Source organism: Maniola jurtina, chromosome 12 (assembly GCF_905333055.1).
Source record: "Maniola jurtina chromosome 12, ilManJurt1.1, whole genome shotgun sequence".
NCBI lineage: Eukaryota > Metazoa > Arthropoda > Insecta > Lepidoptera > Nymphalidae > Maniola > Maniola jurtina.
The window spans coordinates 487,572-511,012 of NC_060040.1; the positions used below are offsets into that span (position 1 = coordinate 487,572).

At 36.6% G+C, this 23,441-nt stretch overlaps 3 protein-coding genes across 3 annotated transcripts; all 3 read right to left on the reverse strand.

Annotated features, from left to right (window-relative positions):
- Nucleotides 1-322: 322 nt before the first annotated feature.
- On the reverse strand, nucleotides 323-6,039 carry LOC123870269 (organic cation transporter protein-like). Its single transcript, XM_045913499.1, has 7 exons — nucleotides 5,792-6,039; nucleotides 5,216-5,450; nucleotides 3,989-4,244; nucleotides 2,892-3,220; nucleotides 1,910-2,204; nucleotides 907-1,088; nucleotides 323-519 (listed from the first exon to the last, which is right to left on the reverse strand). Exons 1-7 carry the CDS (start codon nucleotides 6,022-6,024, stop codon nucleotides 343-345), a joined length of 1,707 nt encoding a protein of 568 aa, XP_045769455.1. The 5' UTR covers nucleotides 6,025-6,039; the 3' UTR covers nucleotides 323-342.
- A 782-nt stretch (nucleotides 6,040-6,821) lies between these two features.
- Nucleotides 6,822-16,937, reverse strand: LOC123870266 (organic cation transporter protein-like). The gene is made up of 8 exons (XM_045913495.1): nucleotides 16,711-16,937; nucleotides 14,954-15,306; nucleotides 13,920-14,157; nucleotides 10,484-10,739; nucleotides 10,036-10,364; nucleotides 8,156-8,450; nucleotides 7,760-7,941; nucleotides 6,822-7,315 (listed from the first exon to the last, which is right to left on the reverse strand). The coding sequence occupies exons 2-8, from the start codon at nucleotides 15,220-15,222 to the stop codon at nucleotides 7,142-7,144; spliced, it is 1,743 nt and encodes a 580-aa protein (XP_045769451.1). The 5' UTR covers nucleotides 15,223-15,306; nucleotides 16,711-16,937; the 3' UTR covers nucleotides 6,822-7,141.
- An 837-nt stretch (nucleotides 16,938-17,774) lies between these two features.
- On the reverse strand, nucleotides 17,775-23,406 carry LOC123870463 (organic cation transporter protein-like). Its single transcript, XM_045913789.1, has 7 exons — nucleotides 23,164-23,406; nucleotides 22,445-22,679; nucleotides 22,116-22,371; nucleotides 21,254-21,582; nucleotides 20,394-20,688; nucleotides 19,126-19,307; nucleotides 17,775-17,951 (listed from the first exon to the last, which is right to left on the reverse strand). The coding sequence occupies exons 1-7, from the start codon at nucleotides 23,400-23,402 to the stop codon at nucleotides 17,775-17,777; spliced, it is 1,713 nt and encodes a 570-aa protein (XP_045769745.1). The 5' UTR covers nucleotides 23,403-23,406.
- Nucleotides 23,407-23,441: the final 35 nt, after the last annotated feature.

Genomic DNA, 23,441 nt, shown 5'->3' on the forward strand with positions numbered 1-23,441 from the left:
TGAACATCGTCAATGTGGCATTGACTAGACAAACTTGAGATTGCCGGGTTTGATAAGATAAAGTATGGAATTTTACGTAAAATATCAGAACTCTAAACTTTACCTAGTTATTGTGTATCTTAACGTATAGTGAACCGATAAAAGTAAAATGGTTTTAGAGACAAGTTTTCGATCGTCAAATAACTTTCAACTTCTTAGTTATAGTATGTAGGAGTAAAAAGTTTTAAATAGGTATCAAAGTATTATCTTTATCTCTTCTTCTATTATTTGTAATATAATAAATAAAATTAAAAAAATAATAATAAGGTATAGGCACAAAATCATTAAGTTAAACGGAAATCATCAACTTGATTGACTGGTTGTTATTATTCTGGACTCTGGTTTTCCGATGGCTTCCGCCTCAGCCAGGGTGTCGGGCATCTTGCAGCCCAGCGTCTCCGGCTGCGTGAGCACCAGCAGGCCGGCGATTATGCCCATACCTCCGAACAGCAACGATGGGATGCCGTGGTAATAGATCGCCTGAAAAAATAGAATTACAAAACATTTAATATCAACATAAATTTTATTTTATGCTTGATATCCGTGGCAAATGGGCTCAATGAATTTGTTGAAAACTCAATGTAACAACCCTGTAAATAGCTGAAATGCGTGAATGAACTTGTAAAAAAACTCGAAGGTTGGTTTGACCGTTTGTCAAGTAGCAGAGATAACGAAAGAATCTATGGCACTATTTTTTCCAATAGTCGGTTTTTCCTTAGTTTGCTTAAAAGATAAATAACTCGCAGAAATGTCGGCGCAGAAACGTGTAAGCGATGTGATTTGCACACGCGGACGAAGTCGCGGGCACTATCTAGTTAATAATAAAAATACCTATCCTAGAATCAGAAGCATGATAATTATACTTACAAGAGCTGGCGTCATTGGTGCAAAGATAGATCCAATACGACCCATCATGGACGAGAAGCCGAGTAGAGTATGTCGGTACTCCGTCGGATACAGTTCCGCAGTGTACAGATACAGTGACGCCCCAACAGACGCGATGAAAAACTTTCCAAGAAGGTATATCATAAGACGTGCAATAGGGTATTCTAGAAACATGATAAAGGCCTTAAATCATAATTTATAATATAATTCGATGAAGTCATTGAGGAAACAAAAGGTATTATGTGTGCAATTGTAGACAAAGTTACAAGGACTAATAAAATAGCGTAGACACATGAAAGATGGACCTATAGATTTTATCACACAATATGTTGATATATTATATAGCACGTCTGTTCACGTGTACATGGGTGCCAATTAGCACTCCTTGGGGAGTACCTCAAGCATGTTATTGTCTCCGATTGTTCTCATCTTGCACAGACATAATCAAGAGGCCAAGGCCAGGATAATCTATCAACAACTTGCTCTTCAATATGGCCTTGTCTCCTTGCCTTGAACTCATGTTCTGACAGTCTGTCAAAGTCTGTCAGTGACAGTATAAAATAAACGATTTGTCCCGGGTAATGTATTTTCTTTAGTACGGGTCATTTAAAACTAGCTACTGAATATAAAGCTGAAATGATATCCAAGAAAAATTGCCTAAAACTGTATATGAGTCCAAAGTTCATCAATCAGCCGACTGCCAAAGCCGTGCCGCCAAGCATTTTAGCGTTCCGGTAAGATGCGTGTAGAGACCAAAGGAGTTAGGTATAATAAAAACTGCCATATCCCGTCCACTGCATTATCACTTAACACTAGGTGAGATTGCAGTCAAGGGCTAACTTGTAGCTGAATAAAAAAAATTGAGTCTAAAGTTCGTGATTTCGGCACACTTACTTTCAGCTTTCATTCAGTATTTCGAGCAATTACATCGTTTTATTTGCCAGCTTATTGTAACTACTGTCATAACTTGATTAAGTATGCTTACCACTTGAAATAAAGACAAAACTGATATTGAAAACGGCGCAAATGAAGAAACCGGAACTCATAGTAGCTTTTCTGCCAATTCTGCCCAACACGAACACTGATATGTAGAAGGCAGGAATTCCGATAACGGCTGTCAAAATATAATTTAAATGCATGGTGTCCGAGAGACTGGTGGAGTTGATGCTCAGCCCGTAGTAGATGAAGATCATGGTGATCCACCAAATTGGTGTTGTGCAAACTCTTCTGAATAGAACTGGAGAGTTTAATATAGTACGAACTAATCCAAGCCCCTCAGCCTGAAAAAAATTTTTTTGTGTAGAATACTCTGTAAGATTTTTTTTTTATAAAGGATATTAGCCATGTTAAATAACTAATATTCCCTTTTTCTTCATTGACCAGATTTGGAATCATTTGACCAAGTAGTTCTCAAAATTCTGTTTCAAAAGAAAACTTTCCAAAGAAAAAGTGTATTAATATATATTTTCCACTTGATAATTAACTCATATTAGAACTATTGTTTAAGTACAGGACATGACTCAAAATCATACATATTATGATACAGCAATTATTGATGTAAAGCCATTTTAAGTGTTCCGTAACTCAAAAGGAAAAACGGAACCCTTAAAGGATCACTTTGTTGTCTGTCTGTCTGTCCGTCTGTCATGTCTGTCAAGAAATCTATTTTCTTATTGGTAGGTACATCTTTAAAACGAAACCTAATAATTCTAATCCTAGTCCTACTAATATTATAAATGTGAAAGTGTGGATGTTTGAATGTTTGTTACTCAATCACGCAAAAACTACTTGACGGATTTGGCTGAAATTTGGAATGGAGATAGATTATACCCTGGATTAACACAGGCTACTTTTTATCCCGAAAAATCAAAGAGTTCCCGCGAGATTTTGAAAAATGTAAATCCACGCGGACAAAGTCGCGGGCATCAGCTAGTTGTACATAAAATATTGAAGATAATCAAACTCACGCTAACTATTTTAGTGGACGATTGTGGAGGATTAAGAAGTGCCTCTAAAGACTTTTCGCTAATGTTAGTTTTGTTGACTCTCGCAACTGTATGCAATATTTGTTTAGCCTCGTTGTATTTTCTTTTTGACAGCAGCCATCTGACGCTTTCTGTGAGTAACCAGTAGTACGAGACGAAGAAGAAGCAAGGTATTGATATCACCATGATCATGTAGCGCCATGGTGATATCAGCCAAGCGATTCCACCCAGTACCACCTCTCCTAACGCAAACATTGCAGTACAAGTCACACCTGTGATAACACGGTACTTCGGCCCAACGAGCTCAGTAGCTGAAACAACAAAAGGTTAAACAAGACTAAATTAAAAATTTATAACACCCCCGACAAGTGAAGGTTACAGTAATTAGAAAAGAGCTGATAACTTTCAAACGGCTGAACCGATTTTCTTGGATTATAGCTAAGAACACTCTCTATCAAGCTACCTTTACAACAAAAAAAACTAAATTAAAATCCGTTTAGTACTTTAGGAGCTACGATGCCACAGACAGATACACATATACACACGTCAAACTTATAACACCCTTCTTTATGGGTCGGGGGTTAATAAATACAAGCGGCGCGCGTCATTGATGCGCAGAGTGCGCGGAAGCCCAACAATGAAGATGATTGCGGCCAGATTTGACTGTCCTTGTCTCAGACAAGACACAGAGATAGACAGAGAGGCAATTAATATATACTATAATATTATAAATGCTAAAGTGTGTTTGTGTCTGTCTATCTGTCTATCTGCTAGCTTTACACAGCTCAAGAGTTTAACCGAATTTGATGAAAGATACAAAGTTAGCTTACATACCGGGGACGGACATTATACTACTTTTCATCCCGGAAAATTAAAGAGGTCCCATGAGATTCTTAAAAGCCTATATGTTTAAACGATTACGGGTACCTACAGACATAGCTTGCGTCCCGGAAATTTAACATAAGCAATTTTTTATCCCGGAAATTTAAATAGTTCCCAAGGGATTAACAAAATCTAAATCCACGCGGACGAAATCGCGGGCAGATCTAGTTTTTTATGTATTTGTAAAAAATAATTACCAATAATATACCCGGAACTATAGAGTCCAGTTCCTAAAGTGGCCTGCACAATCTGTAGAGTCAGGTACATTGTGTAGTTAACGGAGAATGCCCTCATCAAACCGAACAGGCCCAGGTTGAAGACATTGATGGCCAGGGCTGTCTTCCGGCCGTAGCGGTCCGAGACATAGCCAGTGAGAGGGAGCGTCAGGAACATCCCTATGTTAAACAACGTTCCAGCAAGCGCCCTTAGCCATTCGTTGCATCCAAGGTCGAACTAGATAACAATTCAAAATTCAAAAAATTTTTATTTAATTAACTTTTACAAGTACTTTCTTTTACTTTCCTACCGAGAAGAATCAGCAAGAAACTAAGCAATAGTTTTTAGTACAATACGTTTTTTTTTATTTAATTCAGATACAAGTTAACCGTTGACTGCAATCACGTAGAGGTGTAAAAGTAATGAAAAAAAAAGCGTACCCGTATGTATTCGTTACTATAACAATTAGTACCTGTCTACTCGTTATAACCGTATTGTTACGTTACTCGTTACTTCTGGTACCTACCTCCTAACAGGTATTTACACATAGGCTACTTTTTATCCTGGAAAATCAAAAGTTCCTACGGGATTTTTAAAAACCTAAATTCACGCGGGCAAAGCTACGAGTGTCATCTAGTAATAATCCATTAATAATAATCAATAAAATAGCCGATAGGTAGAGCCACCTAATAGATAACAAGATAAAACAACTCAAAATTTAAAAAACCCCCGACACAAAAACCTGATAAGCCAAGCCTGTCAGTTGATTGTTAACTTGTATTTTTAAGACTGGTTCACTATCATTAAAACGAGGAAAGTAATTGTAGCAATATATTGTAATATTAATAAAATGAAGAGACACGCACAAAAGAATAATGTTCCGAGCACCGCAGAGAGCCATAGACAACCTGTCAGAAAGCGAGAGTAGCGGCGCGAACGGCCCAATTCGCGTTACAAACCTCTATAAGAAAACTAGAAAAGAGCTGATAACTTTCAAACGGCTGAACCAATTTTCTTCGATTATAGCTAAGAACAATCTCGATCAAGCCACCTTTCAAACAAAAAAAACTAAATTATAATAAAATCGGTTCATTCGTTTAGGAGCTACGATGTCACAGATAGATACACAGATACACATATACACACGTCAAGCTTATAACACCCCTCTTTTTGTATCGAGGGTTAAAAAATAAAATACATCTACTAACTTCATACACAACTGTGTTATCTTTAGCATACACAAAACCTTCGCAAGGAATCGTCCTGGACAGGTCGAACTGATCCTGAGGGCAGTAGTCCAAGGTGCCATTAAGTCCAAGATCAGCAGGCGCGAATCGTTCACAGCTGGCGAACCCTGATCTGGTCTCTGGAACTGCATTTTTGATCCATTCCGGATCAAATTTATGCAACTTTCCATCTTCACTGCACTCTGGGATGCGACATCTACCGGTAACATTATCATCATAAATCCAACGCTGGCCCACTACTGAGCACAGATCTTTTACCTTACTTTCAAAATTGAAAATTTTAATCATTTGCTTGTGAAAACATTTTAATTTTTTTTGTGATGTAAACACTTTACGTTTTTCGGATCTTTTCCTTTACATGTGCTATAAGACCTACCTACCTGCCAATATTCATGATTCTAAGTGAGCGAGAAGTACCCTATATAGACAGACAGAGAGACAGACAACAAAGTGACCTATAACGGTTCCATTTTTCCTTCTTAGGTACGGAAACCTTAACATAACTTAGTAAACGGACTTCATACATAGTTTTCTTACCTGTGTGGGGTGGCTGCTGCTGAGAATATATATTCGTTCACTGTTCCAGAGATTATGAGGACTATAGCAATAAGGATAAAGTTCCTCAGCTGGAACACGCCAAACTGACCTAGCTCGTTCATCAGTACGTAGTCAAGGTCTATAGATTCTTGAGACACGTTCGCTTTCCTGTCTACATCTACATTCGATTCCTGTTCGATTTCTGATCGATGTTTCTGACCATTTTCATTCATTTTGATTTGTGTTTATTTTATTTTGTTTATATGTATCTTTATTGACAGAAGCGTTATCAAGTTTCATGAGCTCTTGGCAAATACTGTATTGTGTATAGAATCTCATCATCTACTTTATCTTCACTTGAAGTATAAAACTTATCTGTTACTGCAATTTTTTCACTGATAACGTAAAATAATAAAATACTTACTAAGGTTTTCTTATTCTCTTAATGTCCCGGCCACATTAACGACCAATAACGCGAAGTTTAACGGCGTTTCCCGTTAAACGTTAGATGTAGCTCCACGATCAACGTACAGCGGCATTCACAATGCCATTTGGTGCTAGACGATTTTAACCCCAATTCAATAGGCATTAGACGTTAACCGTTCAAGTCACCGCCACTCAGTTTAACGCGTTGATTATCGCGATAATTATGGCGTTGTTGGGCATTGACGTTAACCTTAATGTAGCCGTAGCATTATTTAGTAGATTTTACGAGAATAATAAAATATATCATGTGCATTTAAAGCAATATCATCTACCTACTAGTTTTTACCTGCTGTTTTGCCTAATTAGTAGTCTTCAGAAAAAACAAACATAATATTATATTTATTTAGTATAGGTATAATTTTTATTAATTATTGCTTTATCATTATTAACATAATAATTTCTTATTTATATATTCTATCTTATTTAATATTATTGACATTACAAGTCCATACTTTAATATTATAAATGCGACAGTATGTCTGTCTGTCCGTCTGTTACCTTTTCATAGCCCATCAGTTTAACCGATTTGTATGAAATTTGGCACTTGAGATTGTCGGTGGTGTTGTTTGTGTTTGATAATTTGTATCCTACAAATGGACATTTTCGCTATTTTCATCGCAGAAAATCAAAGAGATCCCACGGGATCTTTAATAAACCAAAATACACACGAGCGCTGTCGCATCATAGTAAGTTCTCATGCAAGTCGATATAACAACATATTTACTATTTGAAATAAATATCAGCTTTTTTGTAAAATATTCAGAACATTTCTTCGACTCTTTAATCATCACTCAGATCAGGTCAGATCGCAATCCGACGAACAAAATGTTCAATCTTAATAAAGTTCAATGAAAGATTTGATAACTAGTATTTAGGTAAACTTGTAATCTCAGCTTGTGGTTTTCCGATGGCTTCCGCCTCAGTCAAGGTGTCGGGCATGTTGCAGCCCAGCGTCTCCGGCTGCGTGAGCACCAGCAGACCGGCGATCACGCCCATACCTCCGAACAGCAATGATGGAATACCATGGTAGTAGGTCATCTGAAAATGATACGGCAAGATTTATCTTCAAAGCTATTGACGGATTTTTATTCATTGTCAGAAGGAGGGTCACTGCTGTACTTATTGTTTTAAATAACTTTTACTATGGGACTTAGGTAATCATGAAAAAAAATTATTTATCAGTTCCATACAAAAATGTCAATATCAATGAACCAGAATGTTTTTTTTACAATTGAAGGTCTATCAAGGACTTTGTAAGGCAGTCTTCTCAGGGCATTAAACGAATCAGTAGTAGATTCATAGTAGGTATTCGAAAGCAGTTTGTAAAAGTTTATTTGTATATGGTGCTTTTCTGTCCTATACTAAGAGAAGCCGAGCAGCGGCTATCTGAACTCTGTGGGATATAGCTCTGACGTGCACAGGTACAGGGACAGCGCTACCGCGGAGATGCCCAGTTTCCCCAGCAGGTATGTGATCACTTACAAGTACTGGCGTCAAAGGTGCCGTGATAGCTCCAATGCGACCGATCATGGAAGAAAAGCCGAGCAGCGTGTGTCGGAACTCTGTGGGGTACAGCTCCGACGTGTACAGGTACAGGGACAGTGCTACCACGGAGATGCCCAGTTTCCCCAACAGGTATGTGATCAGCCTTGGAATCGTATGGTCTAGAATTATCAAAAAAACATCGTTTTTACATTATGTAAACACTTATAAGAATAAACCAACTAAACAATCCAAAGTTTTGAAATGTTGCGTGTAAAAAAGACAAATTCTTATCTATATTGGTCTAAAATTTAATTGTAATAAAGACAAATAATTATAATCTTAACTTTGTTCCTATTCTATTTTGCCTTCAAGAAATCATCAGACAGTACTCACCCTTAGGCACAAAAACAAAAACAATATTGCAAGCGGCACTAAAAAAGAAACCCATAGAGACAGTAGCTCTTCTTCCAAATTTGTCGAGAACTAACGCCGCAATGAAGTAACCAGGGATCTCGATGAGGGCAGTCAAGATGAAGTTTAGATGTTTGGTGTCAGAGAGACCCGTAGAGTTGATGGAAAGTCCGTAGAAGACAAAGGTTGTAGTGATCCACCAAACTGGAGTTGTGCACACCCTTCTGAGTAGAACTGGAGAACGTATTATAGTGCGCACCAATCCAGGACCGTTAGCCTAAAAATAAATGGTTATTAATCCAGTGATAGCGGGGATAGTGGTCAAAAGTCGGCCTGTCACTCTCTAAACTTTTCGGAGCTATGTGTGTTCTAAGCAGTTGTTCGAAACAAATCAAAATAGAGACTAAACAATTTTAATCTCGACACTCCATATAATGCTTGTGATTAAATTAGGTTCATCTCCTCTTAAATTTTGAATTTGTTTCAAATAACTCAGCTTTAAGCAATATAAACATTTCATTACGAAAAACTATAAGATTGCCTTTTTCTAATTGTTTTATTACTGTTCTTTTATATTTTATCTATATTGTTCACTTTCTTTCGTGATATACAAATAACTCAACAATAGTAAGTAATAACCCGAGATATAACTTGACCTGTAATTACACGGGTGAAGGGCCTAGATAGATAAGAAAAATCTAGACTGGTACTAATTTCAAGCAGATCATTACGTTGCTCATTTATATTACTAGACGAATCATTGAATACCTTGTTCTCTGAAAATAAATATAGATGATTCTACCACCTGCATTCTAATATTATGTTTTATGCAGGAGTAATTGTAGGTGTTGTAACTTGTAATGCACTTAAAGTCAGGCTTGGATTTACATTTGGAAAGTTCCTTCAGTGCAAGACTTTATAAAAGAAAATATATAAACTGTAAACCTAAATATATCTAAGACTAATATAATGCAATTTCAAACATATAAAACTAAACCACAAAACCTTGATGTTAAAAATGATGTGAGAATTGAAGAAGTAGATGACATTGTTTTTTTGGGAATTACTATAGATAAGTATTGTAATTGGAAGGCACATTATTCACAAAATTACATAAGTATGTCTATGCTTTGGGTCGTATTCGACAAATAGTTTCAGTTGAGGCATCACTGTTGGCCTACCATGGATATGCCTCGTCTTTGTTGACATATTATGGAATAATACTTTGGGGAAATTCCACCAATGCACTAGAAGCTTTTAAGGCGCAAAAACTTTGTATTAGGTCTATTTGTAATGCTGATTTTACTGACAGTTGTAAGCCTCTATTCAAAAAACTTAAAATATTGCCTCTCCCATGTTTATATAATTATGAAATTTGCATATTTGTCCGTAAATAGCCCCAATACTTTAAAGTAAAGACAGAAATAAAACCGAGCAGTAGACATAAAAATAAAATTTGTATACCAGCACAACGATTGGCTTTATATACAAAGAATGTGTACTGTGCGGCAATACGTATCCATAACCATCTACCGTCACACAATTATACAATGAGCCTTACTTCTTTTAGAAGTTATTTATTTAAATTTGTATTAAATAAAGGTTATTATGATGTTGATGAATTTTTGAATGACAAATTTTAAATAGTGAATGCAATAATTAATAATAATTTGACATGTTTGTTACATTAAATAAATTCAATAAATTTTGCACGCCATGCTTGGCAGAATATAAGATTCCACATAATATTTAAGACCAATGTACTCGTATATTATACCATATTCTAGCAAATAAACACTTCTTATTCTTATTCTTATTCTTAAAAAACCTTTATAATATAGATCAAATAATAATGTGCTCACATTAGGTGTTGAAGCCAAATCTTGTGTAGAACTCATGAGTACCTTCAGAGACTTTTCACTGATATATGTTTTGTTTACTTTCGCTACAGTTTCCAATATTACTTTGGCTTCCGGGAATTTCTTTTTCGAAAGCAACCACCTCACGCTTTCCGTTAGCAACCAGTAGTATACGACTATTATGAAGCATGGGATATGAATGGCCATAATCATTGCACGCCATGGGGTGATCACCCATGCTACACTTCCCAGAAGTACTTCTCCTATTGCAAATAGGGAAATTGAAGCAGCACTTGCGAGTACTCGATACTTTGGGCCAACAAGTTCTGCGACTGAAACAACAAATAATTTTGAGTCAAGATAGATCAATTTAAATCAAGAATATAATAATATAGAATATATAAGTACAAATAATATAGTCTAGCATTTAGATTCTTTAGGAAATAATTACCAAAGATATACGCTGAACTATACGCCCCGGCCCCAAAGGTACTTTGCAGAAATTGTAGAGCCAAATACATGGGGTAACTGACGGAGAAGGCTCGGATGGCACCAAACAAGCCCATATTGAAGACACTGATGATCAGAGCTGTCCTGCGGCCGAAGCGATCCGAGATATACCCAGTGATGGGCAACACGAACAAGGTCCCCAAACTGTTCAGAGTACCAGCTAGAGCTCGCAACCATTCTTGGCATCCGAGGTCGAACTAGATAAAAGTAATCATTATGTCTCAATAAAGTTCAAGCAAATAGGGTTATTAACAGCTAATATTGTAAACATGCAAATCGCAGATATCTGCTGCAGAAATCTGACCCATTTTTGCAAAAATATTAGTTACTAGACGATACCCGCGACTTCGTCCGCGTGGATTTGGGTTTTTAAAAACACGGTGGGACTCTTTGAAAGTTACCTATACCAATTTCCGGGATTCAAGCTATCACAGTACCAAATCATATAAATCGGCCGTGGGAACTCTGATTGATTAGCCTAATTTTGTACCAAACATCAAAATAGGTTAAACTGTTAGGTCGTGAAAAGCTAGCAGACAGACAGACATAATTTGGCATTTATAATATTAGTATGGATATAAATTAGTGTTCCAAGGGACCAAAGTAATATAATATTTTTGTTCCTCGAGAGCGTTATTTTGAATTATTTGATTGATGAATGATTCTACTATACAGTAGAATCCCGAGCGCTACGAGGAATTCAATACACACCACCCAAGAAGAAAATATTTTGGCCCCGAGTAACACATATTATTTTCATCACTACCTCTGAGGAAAAAACAAAAACATACGAATGTGGACCAAATCAGGAGAAAAAAACCTCAAACTTCCGTGAGAAAAAAAAAATTTGATTCCCGCTATCCCCTAATGCTAATTTTCGCTTTTCGAATAGGTATGATGAATAATATAACTTGATATGCATCTAAGCATTTAAAGCAACGATATCTATGTATTTTGCGTAAGACTACCTTGTATTTATTACTTGGTCGCCAAACTGAATCGCATTGCTTTGCTCTCGTCCATTCTAAAATAATTATCATAATGCGACAGCGTGCTGCTGTTAGGCAACTTTTCATGATTGAACCGATTTCGATGGAGTTAAAATTTTTATTTATTTAAACAAAGATATAACAAAAACGGTGGAAACTTAAATATGTCATTTCTCTTGTTATAAACAACATTTTATTAACTTTTCCACCCATTCGGAATTTTTTTACCACTATATTCATAAAAACGCTCGTATTTTTAAATAAACTATTTTACAATAAACAAACATGGTGGAAAATTTAATACAATGTTAGGAATTATTTATCATACCATCTCACAATACTGTAAGGTTATTTTTAAAAATTGATTTGAGTTGTCAAAAATAATATAAAATTATTAATTTATCTAATGCAGGTAGTTTGATAAAATCGATATTTGGCTCATTCGATGTCATACAATCTGTTACTAGGAGGCCAACAAGATTGAACTTGCATAAATACGGGTGTTTCGAAGGTTTTAGTTCAGTCTCCTTCTGAGATTCGGAGCGATATCGCATATTTTCGGTATTTGGGTTGTGAACTGGATAATTAGATGTTGTGATAGCAATCACGCTCTAATTAAATTATTTATTTTGGCATTAGTTTGTTTAGATTAAAACTCTCGGATAACCTTGCACATTAAACTTGTGTTTTTTTGTGTTGGTTTTGGAGAGGACATTCCAATAATTCGATAAAAATATTTAAATAATACCTGCTTTTCTGAGTGAAGCCAATAATTCAGAAGCGGGACGTGTCTCACGTTGTCTTAATTTCGATGTGGTATCTTTTTGTAAACAACCCACATTTGATTAAAATTTTTATTGAGTTTGATTTGGTGATTAAAATTTTTAGTTTTTTTTTTAAGAATTTAGTCTTTTGTGAAGTGGAAAGTAATTTGCAGTAAGTAATTCAGATTTCGTGTACATCGAATGAGAGGTTAGTCGTTTGGATTTATTATTGATTTGATATTAAAACTGATAGTTCGGCAGTTCATGGATAGGTTTTAATGATTTGACGGAGGGCAGGGTAGCCCATGATTTGGATTTGACTTAGGGCAGGGAAGCCCGCGACTGACATGACAAGATTGATTAGAAACACGAGGACGTGTTAAATTCAGGACGGCCGAACTGTAAGGTTATTTTTAAAATATTGATTTGAGTTGTCAAAAATAATATAAAATTATTAATTTACCTAATGCAGGTAGTTTGATAAAATCGATATTTGGCTCATTCGATGTCATACAATCTGTTACTAGGAGGCCAACAAGATTGAACTTGCATAAATACGGGTGTTTCGAAGGTTTTAGTTCAGTCTCCTTCTGAGATTCGGAGCGATATCGCATATTTTCGGTATTTGGGTTGTGAACTGGATAATTAGATGTTGTGATAGCAATCACGCTCTAATTAAATTATTTATTTTGGCATTAGTTTGTTTAGATTAAAACTCTCGGATAACCTTGCACATTAAACTTGTGTTTTTTTGTGTTGGTTTTGGAGAGGACATTCCAATAATTCGATAAAAATATTTAAATAATACCTGCTTTTCTGAGTGAAGCCAATAATACATACCATTTACACAAAGTTATAAACAAAAAAACAGTTTTCACCCTCTTTCACCCCTTACCGTACATCCCTGAGGGTGGAAACTTTGCATAAAATCTTGGACTATCGACCCAAACAACATATTAAAAAATGAAAGTGCCACGACTAAGTTCGGCTTCAGAGGCTAAATTGACTGGCCTATAATTCAAGGACCCTCGATTCGGCTGGAGAAGATGACATGCTTTAAAATAATGTGCTAGGGACGCCACGTGGCAAGATTGTGCATAGGTACCTATATGTACAATCTTTTTTAATTATTGTACCTACTAAAGAGAATGTAAATAATTATAAACATGACGTTGCGTTGATCTTAAACTAAGCAAGAGCGAATACTTAGGCATCTTCTAGGCAAGCTCACTCCAACTAGAACTTGCTTGCTTGCTTGTCATTGCTTGTTTAAGCATGATTATGCAAGCCAACAAAATAAAAACAAGTCATTTTAATTTCTAAAAAATCTAAAAAATCTTGACTGCGGTTTGCACTGCACCTTTTTTTCGTCGCAATTATCGCATAAAATTTGCCATTTTGATTTTCAAGACTATATGTACCCTTTATCTAATATACATTTTAATTATGTATCTAATAATTAATTATCAAAATCGATTGAGCCGTTGAGTAGTTACGAGCGGACATACGAATACATATAATATCAAACATAATATGGGTAACCCTCGTTTTGGGCTTTGCCACAATCGGGTAAAATTAATTCTAATCGAATAAATTAATGAATTAGTGGATAGTGGATACTAACTTCATATACGACTGTATTATCCGTGGCGTAAACAAAACTATCGCAAGGTATAGTTTTGGACTTATTGAACAGAATAGCCGGGCAGAACTCCAATGTCCTATTAGCTTCGACATTTATGGGAGCATACCGTTCACAGCTTTGGACCCCTGTATCAGATTCGGGAATCGAGTTTTTGATCCATTCAGGAGCAAATTTTTGCAATCTATACTCATTTTCACCGCATTCTGGGATGCGACACCTAAAATATAAGATTTTTTACATAATTATATAAATAGCGACAAAATACCAGCTAAAGTAAAATCTCCGCATTTGATTCCGTATCTAAAACTATCGTAAACGATGTGAAATAAAAATACACAAAGTAATGAAAAATATTGGGAATACTATATTGTTGGAATAATTAAATTTTTATTGTTTACCGGCAAAACATTGTTATACTTCAAGTGTTTGGTTTGATATAAGTCTACAATTACAAGTACCTATAGGTACAATAGGTAATGGCATAATATTATTGTAAATTGAATAATTGAGAAGAGCAACCGTCCAGTTTCTTGCTGATTCTTCTCGGTACTTACTAACTTAGGAATTTATACAGGCTGTTTGATAAATAATATCACCATAAAAATCCTACAATTAATGAGGTATGTAATTAGGTGCCTTACATTTTTTTATTGTCTCTGCTACTTGACGAACGTTCGAGTTCACAGAATTTTTTTACTTGTTCATTTTTGCGATCAACTGTTCTGTTTTATTCTTACAATAATATAAATGTAGTTGTAAGCAAATTATTTAAGTCTCATAGACATTCCCACGGGCATCACACTACGGAGCTCATTAATTTTTGGTAAATAGGTATGGCTCGTCTTGGCGGGGGCACTGCCGTGCCCCCTGATACACATCAGTCTTAACCTTCGCTTGGCGGGATGTCGTGGACATTATCTAACGCCTTGTATAAGTATACTTAGAGTTTTGAAATTTTGAAAAGATCTTTCTCTTCCTATTTTTATTTCTTACAATAATTTCAGTTAAATTACCTGTGTGGTATGGCAGCCGCTGAGAATATGTACTCGTTCATCATACCACAGAGTATAATAGGCAAGGCTGCCAGGAGCATGTTCCTCATTTGGAACCATCCGAACTGACCCAGTTCAGTGGCCAACACATCGTCGAGGCCAAAAGGTTTCTGATACACACTTCCTCCGTCCTCAGCTCCAATCGCATTCACTTCACTTGCTGTTATTGTTTTCAAATCAAACCCTATATTTCTTTTTTCTTCATCACTAATTTTCTTGTCTTCAAACATTTTGCTAATTATATTTATCACACGTCCTCACAAGTTGCGAACTCTTCTCGTACTCATATTAAGCCTACTATGCATGGAGATCACCTTATTTTAAAGACAAGCGTAGAAATACACTTATCAGTGTTAATTTACTTGTGTAAATTTAACAATAAATACGTATTTTGTGCGAAATAATTTGTCAGCGAAAATGATAATAGGCGTGTAACGAGCGTGAACATTTTTTGTTTGAAAAATACCGGCCAAGTGCGAGTCGGGCCTCGCTCTTTTAGAATCCGTACATAATTATGAACGTACACAATTAATATTTTAGGAGTATGAAATACTTCTTTTCCGAGCTAGAACATCGCGATAAACCGTGAAAGAAAAATCCGAAAAATGATCGTTTATTTTGATCACAGCTTACAAACTATTTTATAAATCATTGTTTGTAGTATTTGTTGTTTAAATACAGTATAATGTACCGAAATATTCGAAATATTTAGTTTTTGAGATAGCCCCCGTCACAAAAATGGCCATAAACTGACAACTTTGACGGCCCCCCATTTCTTTATTTTTTAAGATAAAAAGAAATATGTTCGTACTCTACTTAATGAGCTCTAAACAATGATATCCCACATGTTGGGGTAAGAAATTAGCCGAAAATTATTTTTTTCGGCTCCTTTTTCATCTCTGAAAAATAATTTTGTTGATTTTTAAGTCAATATTTGGGTTTGGGTCAACGTTCTACACCAATATCAAAAGTTCAGGTTTGTAACTCATATAGTCTACTTAGCTAGAGACCTGTGACACGCGGACTGACAGACAGACAGACAGACAGCAGAGTGACATTAATAGAGCTCCGTTTTTACCCTTTGGGTAAGGAACCCTAATAATCCAAACAAACAGGAGGCTAGGTACATTAATTCAAACTTTACATTCACACCGTCAATACCGTTCAAATTCAATCGTGATTGAATTCGGCAATTTGCTATCTAGCGAGCTTTGACTTTGTGAACTGGGGAATTCCACTATTTACCTACGAGTTCTCTTCTCCTACATATCAACCGATACGATATGACGTCTACTAATTCAATACAGGAGTTGGCGATCAAAACGGAGTAGGTAGGTACCTAATTGCACGAAATAAAATTTTACGGGAGGAGCGAAAAACTAAATGAAAGCTTTTGAAACCTTTACTGTAATAATTTTATTATTGTAGGTACCGTTGTGATCGATATCAGAAAGTTTAGACAATTTTAGCACAGTTTGACCGGTTGCTTAGTTTGTTAAGATTTTTTTTAGTGGGCCAAAAATGTCCGGATTAAAGAATACCTAAAAGATTTCCATCAGACATTTGATTCAGTTTTGTTCCCCAGCTCCTCAAAGTAAAAAAGCTCAGTTGGTAAAAACACAATAGCCGTGCCTCAAGCGGCAAGCCACCGCACTCTGTGCCTTGCTCAGGTAGCCTTAAGGTCAAGTCAAGTTTGATGCCTTCACTTAGTCACTGACTTTACTTACTTAACTTGTACACTTGTGCTGAAATCTGTTAAGACTCAACAAATTAATTATTTGCAAATCTCACTTCAGAACTGTTTAAAACTTTCACAATTTGTACACTTGCTTTTATTAACTAACGTAATACTTAGATGTTACGGCACTGTTAAAGTGAAATAAGCGCAAAAAGAAGTACAGAATAAATGATTTTGGAGGCCCGTAGAATAAGTACGTGCTTACGGTTACGCTCTCCGTACTGAATTGCACTGAGTTTAGATACACCTGCCAAATCTTTTACCCCAATCAACAGGTTCGATTATGAGCTGCTTATAAACCTCCTTTTTTAGGGTACCATACCTCAAACGGAAAAACGGAACCCTTATAGGGTACGGGCCTCGAGACATGGCCCCCTTATCCGGGCGGGGTGTAGCCAGAGCAACTCAGTGTCCAGGTGATAAAGAAGGTACGTAACTATATTTTGAACTGTCAATGTTTCGGATTTATTTGGATGAAGAGCACCAAACCAATAAACAGACAAAAAATGTAACAAACAGAAATTTCCTCACTCTCTGCGTTGTATTTCTCACTATTAAGAGTTGTGACCCCATTCTATTGATCACATTATGGTAGGAGTTTTCTTGGAATAGCAATACGGTGAGCTCCCAGATCCCTCTGCATACAAATGGAATAAGAGAACAAGATTTGACTCAGGTTTTTACAGTTATTATCAGAATTATTTAAACAATATAATATTATCACATGTTATAGTGCTAAATTAACCAACTGTCGCGTCGGCCGTGCTCTCCGACGCACGGAAAGATCAAATTGGACCTCCAAAATCTTGTTTGGTATGCTCTGTTACAACCACATAATACCTCCAAAAAAGTTATATTAGAAGGCAGTAAAATACCATTGAGATAAAAGGTTCGGATGATATAACAATAATATTATATCTAGATATTTAAAATATAATACATGACAAATTCGAGTAAAAGCACCATTAACTAATTTTATAACTAATTTTATTAAAACTTTATGTGTGACAGATAAACGCTGTAATCAATCGAAGAGATGCGATTTCAGCTAGATGAACTAGTCTGTTTTATCTTTGATTCTGGTTTTCCGATCGCCTCAGCTTCCGCCAGGGTGTCGGGCATCTTGGTGGCCAGGGTCTCGGGCTGCGTGAGAGCCAGCAGGCCGGAGACGATGCCCAGGCAGCCGAACATCAACGAGGGGATGCCGTGCCAATAGCTCATCTGAAAATATTCATTTAGAACTTAAACCGGAATCCCCTCTACTGCTGTAAGCCTCCGCTATCCGTCCGTCTGTATGTCAGCGGGCTGTACCTCCTGAACCGTAATAGGTTTCTAGACAAGCTCCATCTTAGGCTGCATCATCACTTACTAGCACGTTTCAATAGCACGTGAAACGTCTGCATAGAAGTCGAGGGTATTGGCCAAGCAGTGTTGCCGATAAATATTTATGCCCGCGGCTTCGGCGGATTTCGGTTTTTAAAAATACCGTGGTAACTTCCAGGATCAAAAGTAGTCTATGTCCTTCCTTGGGATGCAAGCTATCTTTGTAACTCCAAATTGATTGAATGGATGAGCCGTGAAAAACTAGCAGACAGACAGACACACTTTCGCATTTATAATAATAATAATAATAATTTGGAGGAAGTATGGATATGGATTGAAATGGAACCCTCGAAGCTTTAGTCTCAGTTCACGTAATTAAATTATCACCACTTCATCATTGTTTGACTATCTGAAAGTGTACTAGTACCAATTGGAATAAATGATTTGACTTTGACTTTGAATTGCATTATTTATTTATAAAAAGTTGCTACGCTCAGAGCGATTACGCACTCATCCGATCCGGACCTTAAACATTATATTTCTCCGTCATCCGTGACAAATGACAATAAAATTATCTCGGATGTGCCTCGGATTCAAATCGGACGTATGAAGTACATAATAATATTATGTCAAATATGTGCACTGAATAACTTGTATTTGTATCAGAGATCGGGATTAGTGCGTAAGCAATACCCGAGTTCAGTCAAATTCAAATTCAAATTCAAATTATTTTTATTCAATTAAACTTTTACAAGTGCTTTTGAATCGTCAAAATAATCTACCACTGGTTCGGAATGCTGTTCCTACCGAGAAGAACCAGCAAGAAACTCGGCGGTTGCTCTTTTCAAATGTACAATTTACAATAATATGCCAATTTACAATAATAGTCCGAGTTTTTTGTATTCGTATTTTCACAGACTCGGATCGGATGAGTGCGTAATCGCTCTGTCTCTTTCATTTTACTTTAATGTCGAGTGCAACATCCAGCATCAGACGCAAAGAGGCTGATTGTGATTGATTGATTGATTGATTGATTGATTGAACCATACAAATTGTTGATTGGCGTACTCACAAGTGCTGGTGTTAATGGTGCAGTAATGGACCCTATGCGACCAATCATGGAGGAGAAGGCGAGTAAAGTGTGTCGGTACTCAGTGGGGTAGAGCTCCGATGTGAACAGGTATAGTGACGTCACCACCGTCGAGATGCCGAACTTGCCCAGCAGGTATACCACCAGCCTCAGAACTGCAAAGTCTGAAAACGAAGCCTTAAATCTATTACGAAAAAAATTATTACACTTTTTCAAGTACTTTTGAATCGTCAAATGCATCTACTGGCTCGGAAATTGGAATGCCTTTCCTACCAAGAAGAAACAGCAAGAAACTCAGCGGTTGCTCTTTTCAAAGATTTGATATATAATATTATGCCATGTATAAAAGTAATTGAAGTCCCGCGCATTGCTAGAGCGAGCAACAAGTTAAATCCATGCTATTTTATCATTTACATAGTCTTCAATTGTATAATATGCATTTTTCAAGAGCACCTTTTTAATAGATTTTTTGAAGTTGTATGAAGGCAGTCCAAAATTGATAGTGGAATTTTGTTAAGTGGAAAAGATACGGTACTTTTAATATTATTATGTTAGAGACAGCGCGCGGCCTTCACCTCTCAAGACTGTAAATGAGAACATGAACCGCAAACATAACCAAAACAAACATACGCCAAAAAACGTAGGCCGCATTCACCGCTGCTAAGAAAACATCCTGTAAGTACGTGCCTATAATCTTACGATCTTAAAGGCAATCTTACGGCCGACATCAAATGTTTTTTTTTTTTCTATATCTTATTATCAATCTATGTGTACTACCTAAATAGATCAAGGGATTGTTCGATACCCGATAAGTTGTTATTCGTCAAAAATTGTATAGTCTACGTTGCTAGGTAACTCATCGGCAGATTAAAGATAGTTTGATTATTATTATTGATTCTATACATATTACAATGCATATTATTATCTAGAAGATGCCCGCGACTTTGTCCGCGTGGATTTAGGTTTTTAAAGATCTCGTGGAAACTCTTTGATTTTCCGGGATAAAAAGTAGCCTATGTCTGTCCCCGAGATATAAGCTAACCCTGTATCAAATTGCGTCAGAATCGATTAAACGGTTGGGCCATGAAAAAGTAGCAGACAGACAGATAGACACACTTTCGCATTTACAATATTAAGTATGGATATTACCCAGATTGATAAAAAGCGCATAAAAGAATTGTAAACAACTTTAAAAAGATTAGATTTTAATTTTATAACTAAATAATTAAAATGATTAATTCCGCACTCACTCATAGGGATAAAGACAAAAGCGATGTTGCACGCGGAGCTGAAGAAGAACCCAGAACACAAGGTGATTTTTCTGCCGATTCTGTCCAAGAGCAAGACAGCTGTGAAGTAACCGGGAATTTCGATGGCACATGTCAAGATGTAGTTCAAATGCATGGTGTCAGAGAGGCTAGTGGAGTTGATGGAGAGTCCATAGAAGACCAGAGTCATGGTTATCCACCAGATCGGTGTCGTACATACTCTTCTAAGTAAAACTGGAGAGCTTATTATCGTGCGGATTAATCCAGGTCTCTGAGCCTAAAAACGAATATATATTCATATTTTTTACGATCAATAAATATTTATTCTATTCTAATCTATTCTATTTAACGCGAACACAAGTGTTAAGTAAAGAATATAAAAGTATTCATTTTCTATTCCGGTTTACTAATCACTTGCTTTGACGTTGAAGGAATCGTGAAGAAAGTGCATGCCTGAGAGTTCTCCATGTTGTTTTGGGAGCAATGTGCATGTGAGGTCTGTCAATTCAAATTTGACCAGTGTGCTGAACTATGGCAAACCCTTCTCTTGCTAAGCAGAGACCGGTGTTCAGTAGTGAGCCAGCGATCAGATAAATGTATATGTACTAACATGACAAACACATGATTATAATAAATATCACTCTCGATAGTTTAACCGCTGAAATTCCTTAAATCCCAGCGTCAATAAAACTTAAAGCATATACATGATATAATATGAAAAACCACATGGTACACCAGCTTTGATGGGATAAGAAATAAACATTCAGACTATATTTACCAAATGATCAGTTCGAAAAGAAGCAGAAGGCAAAATTAAGAAATTATACTGAAAACACTCTCACATTAGGTACAGGAACTGTAGGTTGGGGTGGGTTCATAAGTGCTTCCATAGACTTCTCACTGATGTGTGTTCTGTTCACCCTTGCAACAGTTTCCAATATTTTCTTAGCCTCTGGATACTTCTGTTTCGAAAGCAGCCATCTTACGCTTTCAGAGAGAACCCAGTAGTACCCAATGATCACGAAGCAAGGGACATGAAGGGCTATGATCATGTAGCGCCATTCTGGGATCAACCATGCTATGCTGCCAAGTAAAACCTGGCCTATGGAGAATATTGAAGACGAAGTAGCACTTGTGAAAACGCGATACTTTGGTCCAACCAGCTCAGCAGCTACAACAAGGAACAATTTGTATAAAATTACAAAAAAAAAACATGATATCACAAGAGAAACAGCATCAGAAAAGAGATCTAAATAATTAACTCCCATAAGCGACAAAAATATACCTCATTGGAAGACCCAGATTTTGTCCCAGGACTCATGGAGGCTTTGAGTGTACGATAATATAGGCCTGTGCTGTGGAGTTCAGAATCAAAAATCTTCACTTGATATTATTTTGGTGGCAAATAAGCTGACGCATTTTTGTATACAGTTAAAATTGGCCTGACTGTAAAATTTAACAACGAATCGTCATGTAGATAATATACATAATTTGTCTGTATTGTCTTTGTTTTTGTTTGTGTTGACACTATCATCGAACGAGTGCATTTTTTTCTTTCTTCTTTCTTTCATTTTTTAAACTATATCTGTTAAATATTGATTTTTTTATATTAATGTAATTGGTTTGTAACATAGTGCTCTTTAGCTTATAGTAATCACAGAAAACTTAATATTATAATTACCTACTTGTATCAACTTTACTAACCAAAAATATACGCTGAGCTATAAGCACCGGCGCCAAATGTCGTCTGCAAGATTTGTAGAGCCAAGTACATCGGATAGTTGACGGAGAAGGCTCGGATGAGACCGAACAGGCCCAGATTGAAGATGTTGATGATCAGGGCTATCCTTCGCCCGTAGCGGTCCGAGATGTACCCTGTTATCGGTAGCACTAGCAAAGTTCCTATGCTGTACAATGTGCCTGCCAGGACTCGCAACCATTCTTGACATCCGAGGTCGAACTAAGGCAAAAATAATCGTATTTATACATTTAACACTTTCCTAGATAGTATAAAAGTGGCATCAGATACTAACTTCATACACAACTGTGTTGTCTCGGACGTAAACAAAACCGTCACATTCAATAGTCTTGGATTGATCGAACAGTTCAGAGGGACAGAACTCCAAGGTGCCATTAGTTCCCAGGTCCCGAGGAGCGTATCTCTCGCAGCTGGCCAGCCCTGAACCAGTTTCTGGAACTGCGTTTGTGATCCACGTTGGGTCGAATAAGTGCGATTTTCCGTCTTCACCGCATTCTGGGATGCGACATCTAGATTTTCCGCCATGTAACGAACAGTTAAACAAAGTTTTAGTAATTAAATGAAATGTATTGTTGTTAAAAGTATGTGTAATGCAATAAAAAAAAGATTCCCACAAACTGAGTCCTCCTTTTTTGAAGTTGGTTAAAAATAAATTGAAATCTGTTTTAGAATGTACAGGTAAAGCCTTTTCATAATATGATACCCCTTTTGGTATAGGTAGTTATATTCCTTTGAAAATTGAAAATACAAATTATTTTTATATATTACATTTTAATTTTTTTTTGCGGTGTAACCACAAATTCACGGTTTTCGGTACCTGTGCTATAAAACCTACCTACCTGCCTTTCATGATTCTAGGTCAACGGGATGTACCCTATAGGTTTTCTTTTCTGACACAACAGATGGACAGACGGACAGACAGACAGACAACAAAGTGACCCTATAAGGGTTCCGTTTTACCTTTTACGGAACCCTGATAAAATAAAGATCTACCTGTGTGGTGTAGCCGCCGCAGAGAATATGTACTCAGTCATAAGACCACAAATTATAATGGGGTAAGCAACTAAGAGTATATTCCGTATCTGGAACCAACCGAACTGCCCCAGCTCATCAGTCAAGACGTCATCAAGATCCAATACTTTCTGATACACATTTCGCTTAACTCCTTGCTCTTCACTGGTTTTTCTTTCTGAAGACATTACTTCTTCAGTGTTTCTCTGATCTTCAGACATTTTGAAAAAACATTTACTTAATCTTTACGTTAAGATGCG